This window comes from Orycteropus afer, unplaced genomic scaffold (genome assembly GCF_000298275.1).
Source record: "Orycteropus afer afer isolate SDZICR_OR568_19922 unplaced genomic scaffold, OryAfe1.0 scaffold00174, whole genome shotgun sequence".
Taxonomy (NCBI): Eukaryota; Metazoa; Chordata; class Mammalia; order Tubulidentata; family Orycteropodidae; genus Orycteropus; species Orycteropus afer.
In genome coordinates, this window is record NW_006921761.1 from 4,413,186 (window position 1) to 4,420,732 (window position 7,547).

Here is a 7,547-nt window from a genome sequence, read left to right on the forward strand (position 1 = left end):
CTGAACTCGTGATCATGGGAGCTAAGCATGAGGCCTTCCTCAGACTCTGCCCATCCTCACCTCTCTGCTTGTCAGGTGTTTCCAGCACAAGTGGGGGAACTGGTGGAGGTTCCCCAGTTACCAGTCTTTCTTATAAGGTGCCCTGTGTACTTAAACACTCAGTTTTCAGGGTTAGGGGTGACATGATTGTTGTAACAAAGACTGCTGAGCCATCTGAGTCCCCACCTGAGCTCCCACAGAATAAAGGCCTGTGACACCACACCTGCCTGTGAAACAGGAGGGCTTTGTGATGCAGTCCAGTGGCCTCGGTTCCATAGTATGAGGTAGAGGTGACAAGATCTAACTGGGGGAGACATCAGGCAAAGATTTGTATGTGCTAGGCATCAGGATGTCTGCTTTCCTAAGTGCTGGTTGTGTTTAGACCATGATGAGCCCTACTTATGTCCAGTGGGACATTGTCTATTCCTTATATAACTTTGGCTCTATTTTCATTATTGTCCTGATTATCTGGCAGGTCAAAAAGATCCAGCATGGACTCAGGTTGGGCCATAACAGGAGCTGCTGCTGGGTAGGGAAGCACTGGGCCTAGGGCTGGCTGGGAAAGCCTGACACAAACCATTATTCCCTTGATTTCTCGTCTTACCCTGCCGTTTTGTTTTACTTTTTAATACCATGCTTTCAGCAATTCTCCTCTAGTCCATCCCTTTCAGATCCTGGAAATAAGTCCTTACTAGGCCCGTCCTGAAGAATAATTAAAAAGCCGACAGCCTCTACCTGGCTTGGCTTGAGGCCTAGAAAGATTGAGTTGGGTTCTCCCTCAATGGGTACAGAAGACCTCACCGTGTGGGCGATTTCCCCACTTCTTGGACATTGAGGGCCTTTGTGAGCTAAAGCTCTTTGGCTACTAGAATCACTAACCTTTAATCTGTTTAAATCATCCTCCTATCTCATCCTAAACTCCCTCCAGAACTTCTCCTGGGGATGAAGGTGGACGTCTGGGGTATGGAAGTACCTCAAGTGAAGCAAAATAAGCAGACATGGAAATGTAGGGGTGAAAAGGAGGGGCAGGCAAAGGGAAGGCAGGAGAGCAGGAGATGGTTTACAGACCAGGATCAGTGATGTTTATGGGTGTTGTCCCCCTTTGGACATGAAAGAAAATGGTTCACACTCTTAATGTTTTTGTCTTTAAGCGTCACCGAAGAGTCCGACAAAGGACTAGAGAGGCAGTATCGAGAGGTAAAGTCCCCCCACTTTCTCTGACTTCACTGTGAGCGAGATTCCCAAGGATCCTGATCCTCTCTGTCATCAGGCACCAGGAACCAGGGCTTCAAACATTGAGGTTCCAGTTCCCCAAATCCACCACTTCTCATAGAAACATCCTTAGATGGGACATCAAGCCCAGGAATGTTCCATTTTTTTCTACCTTATCCTGGAATAAGTAATGAGGATAGGGCAAGAGTCCTTAGCTTTGTGACTCCCAGTTTTTTGACCATGTAGGAGTCAAATCCATCTCTCAGTCCTGTTATCCATATAATGCACATAACATAGTCCTGCCTCAGGCACACGGTGGTCGTGAAGATCATGAGGTTAGGTATGAAACCACAACTTATAAATGTCTACATTGTACACAGACATGGAACTGCACCTTATAAATGTCTACGTTGTACACAGACGTGTCTCAGAGCATGGCTCTAGTAGTCTACTCTCACTCAGAGTCAAAGTCCTTACTATTCAGTGTTTTCAGGATTCCCCTGAACCCTCTCCTGCCCCGTATAACACTGTCCTTTGGTCTCTCAGCTAGGAGAACGTCCCCGGAAGAAGCTGAGAAACCACAGAAGCTGCTCTCTCTCTTGAAAAGGTGGCCTCTTACTTGTGGCTTCCCCCCCACACACACACTGCCCCGGCCGGTGATGGCTTCTCAGCATGGCATTGGGCAAGGACGAGGAGAGGGATATGGCTGGCAGGGAAGAACACACAGTAGAGGGTGGCTCCCTGGTTGAGAGAGTTGCCAGAGCCACGGGGTCAAATATCCCAGAAGACTAGTCTCCCAAATTCCGTTCTTGACACTAGAGACACTGGAACTCCTGGACTCTAGGGCTTGAGGAGTGTGTAATTCATAAACGATCCTACATGGGGTTGAATTCAGCAATGGGACAAGTTATGCAGCTCAGAAAGGAGAGGCCCCGTGGCCAAGCCCTCACTGTCATATGTGCCCTGGAGCTACACCTTTTGGGGCCCACTCCTGAGTCGGGTTGTACCGTGCAGGCTGTCTTCAGGGAGGCCAGTTCCTGGACAGCCCTCAGCCAGGAGCCGATCCCTGTACCCCCCTCTCAGCTTCTCTAGAGAACCGAGCGGTTCATAAGAGGCTTTGTACGGCACCAGGCGCCCAATACTCAGCCCCCGGAGTGCAGCCTTCCCCCGAGAACCTCAGGTCCTTCCTCTCACTGTGGCCCCAAATAAGCCTGACCCCAGGTTCTACCTGGTGGTCTTGCTGGTGGTGTCCCATCGCCAAACCACTCTCCCCACCACCTGCCTGGTTCCCTTCTCCTACTTCAGCTTCTCAACACAGGTCAGAAGAAAACGCAACCCCACCTCCCAGTGCCCTTAAAGGGCCCTGCTCTCCCATGGGTTGTCTTAGACCTTGTCCAGCCAGACCCTCAGCTCAGCCGGGCCTAACCTGCTGTGTGGCCCTTGCTTAGGGAGAAAAGCAAAGTGGTAGACTGCCAGGGGTGCCCAGGACTTACAGGCCTCAGAGAGCACAGGGCCAACCCCCAGCCACACACATCCAAGGAGTCCGATGCCACTGCCTCAGTAACGGTGGCCATGTTTCCCTTCCCAGCCAGGGCTGGCTTCCTCAGGAGGGACATGTGCGGCGGCTCCTGTGTGCAGACCCCTGCTGCCACATCTGCAACGACATGGCTCTGGAGATTCAGCAGCTGCTGACGGGTGACAACACGCTGGCTGCCCCCACCTCAGCGGGGGCGTCACTGCGTCCCTCTTGCCTAGGGGTTCTGTCCACGTCTGCTGTCTCTGAGGAGAGTCGGCAGCGGGGTTCCCGGCACTGCAGAGTGCACTCACTGGCACCTCTAAGCCCCGCACTGCCACAAGCAAGAGACCAGCAATCCTCTCCGCAGACGGCTGCCCGGTCAACGGGCCCAGTCAGCGCCCACGAGGACTGCGATGAACACCTGCAGCTCGGGCAGGAAGTTCAACTGCCAGACGCGTCCTGGGACCCACAAGCTCTGTGTCCTTCGAGGCTTGAGAAGCCCAGGGCTCCTGTGAGCCGCCAGGAGAGGAACGAGAGCAGCTCGGGATTTTCCCTGGAGAAACAAGGTCGGCATCCCTTGAACACTGGGTCCCCCGGCCTTCTCTGCACTCAGCCAAATCACACCCTGGGCCTGTGTTCTCTGCACACCCGCTGTGCCTCACCCTCCAAGCCCGGAAGCTTCTTTAAGAACATACATAGACAGAGGCACTTCCACATTTGTGAGCTTCCAAGATCCATGGAGCGGTTCCGGGGGGTTACACCACACCCCTGCCTGTTGTCTTCAGAGTCTAGAAAAACACCCACCCCACCCACACCCATCCCGAACGCTCCTTCCTGTCCTCCCCCCACATTGCAAATGCTCCCCCCAGAGCCCCGTGGAAGAGCTAGAAACCTGTTTCCTGCCTAGCCCTCCTAAGCATTTGGGGTTTTGGAAGATCCACTATGGATCGAGAGCAACAGGGCCACTGGGAAGAACTCCCAGCCCATGGGTCTGGCTCTCCTGTCCCACCCTTGAGCTCTTGGGGGTCTCTGTCCATCCTCTGGGGGGCGTGCTAGGCCTCAGAGAGCCATCTGCAGAGGAAATACCTGCTCCCTCCGGGGCTTCCCCGCTCTTTACAGTGAGTGCCAGCCCCTCTGGACCCCTTTTCTCTCTCTCTCTTCAATTATCTCGTCAAACGTCTCCTTATCCAGCCAGCTCCACTCCCCCCCCCCCGCCTCCTCCGCTGGGTTTATCCGCCTGACCATCACCAAGCCCACATCAACGTCCTATTTCTGACTCTGGTCGAGTGAGCAGCTCGGACTCGCTCCTGCTGCGGGCAGCTTCAGTTTCAGCGGGGCTTGCTAGGTGGAGCCCAGAGAATCACATGCAGAGCCCTAAGCCATACTGTGGGAGCTCTGGTGGCGTAGTGCCTCAGGCACGTGACTGCTAACCAGAAGGCTGGCGGTTCAAACCCACCAGCCACTCCTCAGAAGGAAGGTTGGGCAATCTACTTCCATAGTGATACTGCCTGGGAAACCCAAGGAGGGGTCGCTGTGCCTCGGGGCCGACTCCACAGCACATAACACCACCACCACCAAGCCATGCTGTAGCTCCTACCCCCAGGCCTGGGGCCTTCCTGGTTTGGGAAGCCCATTTCAGTCCTCAAGGGGAGCTAGCTCTTTCCTGCTCAGAGGCCGCTGGAATTCCACCTCCAGAAGTAGGTGATCAGCAGATGGGCTCAGCATCGCGGGGCCTGCCCTAGAAGGTCTAGAAATCCTCCAGGGGCCTATGCTGGCTGACCAGAAGCCCCAGTCCCGGGCAGCCACAGCCCTGGGCAGTGTGAGTGTCTCCCAGCCCGCGCGCCACAGGCAGATGGGGACACTGACCTGTTCTCCTGCGTTATAGCAGCAGAGTCCACCCCGTGCCGCGGGTGCTGTTCCAGGCCAGGGCTCTATGGTAGAAACACGTTGACTCAAACGAGGAAAATCTGCCAAAGAACCGTCCCTGCCTGCCTCTGCAGCTGTGGGGTCTGAGGAACCACTGGGACTGAGCATCCAGGGGTCCCAGCAGTGACTCTTCTTGCAGAACTTGATCCACAGCATCAAGTGGCCTCTGACTTGGTCATGACCACCGTGAGCTGCCCACGCCCTCTCCCACAATGCCACTAGAAAACTTTCAGGGGGACGTGTGTTGGCCTTCCCGTTTTAGGGCTGCCTGGTCTCTAGTGTGTGGCCTTGGTAATCACTTGCCGATCTATAGTTACAGAGATAGTACCTGGACCTAAGCAGAGCCCAACAGAGTCTCTGACTCATCAGGAAAGCAATTCACTAATCCTGGTTAATCCTCTCAAGATGCCAGTGAAACTTCTAGAAAGAAGTGCATGTGGATGGAGATGGTGCCTCTAGACGCCCAGACAGACCCTACTAACTTCTGCTCACTCAAGGCACTCATCTTGGACAACTGAATTTCCACTTGAGAAAGAACATGCTGGAAATATACGTGGGTAGATCCATAGACATCAGAGTCCAGGGAACACTGTGGCCATCCTATAGAATATCTTGGCCCAGGGGTCTTTTAAGGAGCTCTGGTGGTGTGGTGCCTAAGGTGTCTGACTATTAACCAGAAGGTTGGAGGTTCAAACCCACCAGCCACTCCGTGGAAGTAAGACTGGGCAGTCTACTTCCGTAAAGATTTACTGCCTTGGAAACCCAAAGGGGTCTCTATGAGTCAGAATTGACTTGATGGCAGTGAGTTTTTTTTGTGGTGTAGTGGTTTTGACTGCTAAGCAAAAGGCTGGTGGTTCAAACCCACCAGCCACTCCATGGAAGGAAGACTGGGCAGCCTACTTCCGTAAAGGTTCACTGCCTTGGGAACCCAAAGGAGGTCGCTATGAGTTGGAATTGACTCGATGGCAGTGAGTTTGTGTTTTGGTGGTGCAGTGATTTTGACTGCTGACCAAAAGGTCGGTGGTTCAAACCTACCAGCCACTCTGGAAGGAAGATGAGGGCGTCTTTTTCCATAAAGATTTACAGCCTTGGAAATCCCATGGGGGTCACTGTGAGTCGGAATCGACTTGAGGGCAGTGAGTTTGAGAGGGGTCTTTTAGGAACCTAAAGTCCAGGGGAGGGGCCCCTCACCCTGCCAGGCATCCCAGGTGCTCCAGACCCAGACTGGGCCAGCCTCAGAGAACAGCAGTGCAGCAGAGCCAAAGGCAGGCTCGTCCCAGAGCATGTCCCATGGTTCCCCGCGTCTGGCTTTCAAGATCCCACAACCCAGCAGCACATGGCAGGTGCCCAGGTGCACTAGGCTCAGGTGAAGGTTTGAGTGAGGGGTCCCGGGCTGGTAGGTTCTGGACCCTCAGTGTCAGGCATTTGTGGGGGCAGGCCACATCCACCCACGTCAGAGAAAAGAGAACCCAGGGGAACTCAAGGCAGCAGAGCAACAAAGAAAGCGGACGAAGGGCTGGGGCTCCCCGCGGCCGGAGAGCACGCCACTCTGCCGAGGCTGAGGGGTAAGCAGAGGGCCCGCTACGGAAGCCCTCCAGAGGCTCTAGCGGGAGCACAGCTTTCAGCGTGGCGGCCCTGTCAGCACCTCCCCCTTACCCGGAGGTCCCAAAGCACGCCAGGATGTCCTGAGGCAAAAGGACCAGATGAGACTGACCTGCAAGGCACCGAAAGCACACCGAATACCTCACCCAAACCAGGCTTCCTGAGAATGCCAAACCTGGGGTGCCCCAGGCCTCGAAGGGCCAGACCTGAGAGGGCAACTTACTGGGCCAAATGTTGCAGGTCCAGCATTTGAAGGGACCTTATTTTTCAGGTCCAAACTCTGCAGAGCCAGGCCTGACAGGGCAAAATATTGCTGGGTCCGGATTTACAAAGCTGTCTCTGAGCCAGATTTGCAGGGTCAAAATTTTCAGGGCTGCTGGTGTAGTGCCTGAGGCATGTGACTGCTAACCAGAAGACTGGCGGTCAAAATCCCCAGCCACTCCTCGGAAGGAAGATTGGGCAATTTACTTCCGTAAAGATACTGCCTCCGAAACACAAGGAGGGGTCCACTATGAGTCAAATCGGCTCAAAGGCAGTGAGTTTGGTTTTTGCATTTTTTTTTTTCAAGGTCAAGAGTTCAAGGCCTGATAAGAATAGCCCACACTCACGAAAACCCCATTCTTGCAGAAGCTGCAGAAACTAGCTCAGTAAATAAGATGAAATACCTCCTGCACTGGATTTACCCCAAGATGGAAGGCCAAGGGCATGAGGAATGCAGCCTCTCTAACCCGGTCACAGTGTCCAATGCTAGGGCGAAAAAGGTTGAAAGGAGCCCAGACCTCACCTACAACTGTGTGCGGGCAACTGAGTCAGAGAAGCCGGCAGGGGGGCCCAAGGCTCAGCCTCCCCACGCCGAGGAGAGCCTGCACTTCTCCAGTGCCCCCCAGTCAGTCCCAGTGCCCAGGCAGTCCCAGTGCCCAGGCAGTCCCAGGGCCCGCCAGTGCCCAGTCAGTCCCATCAGCTCTGTAACCTCTGGGCCCGGTGCCACCTCTGCCAGTGCCCTGAGCACTGTCCTCAACTGAGGACACTCAACCAGAAGCCCCCCCCCGTGTCAGCTCTCAGCTCAGCAGAAGGCCCCTGTCTAAACACACGCCCAGCCAAGCAAAAGGAGCTCACAGGTCCCCAAACCCTGCACCTTCCTGAAAAAGGCTGTTACCGACGATTCCATTAATGCACACGTGAGGCAGACCCTCCCCAAATACACTCTCCACCTACAATCAAAGAGCCACCGGTCTGTGCCTCCTTATTTACA

General features: G+C 54.5%; 1 protein-coding gene across 1 annotated transcript; it reads left to right on the forward strand.

Moving 5' to 3' along the window:
* The first annotated feature begins 424 nt into the window (after positions 1-424).
* LOC103202198 (protein FAM205C) lies at positions 425-7,317 on the forward strand. Its single transcript, XM_042781808.1, has 5 exons — positions 425-568; positions 1,191-1,236; positions 1,798-1,858; positions 2,840-3,333; positions 6,923-7,317. The coding sequence occupies exons 1-5, from the start codon at positions 425-427 to the stop codon at positions 7,315-7,317; spliced, it is 1,140 nt and encodes a 379-aa protein (XP_042637742.1).
* Positions 7,318-7,547: the final 230 nt, after the last annotated feature.

Excerpts from the sequence above, each read along its gene's own strand:
- LOC103202198 (XM_042781808.1), top strand. The coding sequence starts at position 425 with ATGATGAGCCCTACTTATGTCCAGTGGGACATTGTCTATTCCTTATAT. Across the intron at positions 1,237-1,797 it reads TAGAGAGGCAGTATCGAGAG|CTAGGAGAACGTCCCCGGAA; the intron begins GTAAAGTCCCCC and ends TTGGTCTCTCAG. Across the intron at positions 1,859-2,839 it reads CTGCTCTCTCTCTTGAAAAG|CCAGGGCTGGCTTCCTCAGG; the intron begins GTGGCCTCTTAC and ends TTCCCTTCCCAG.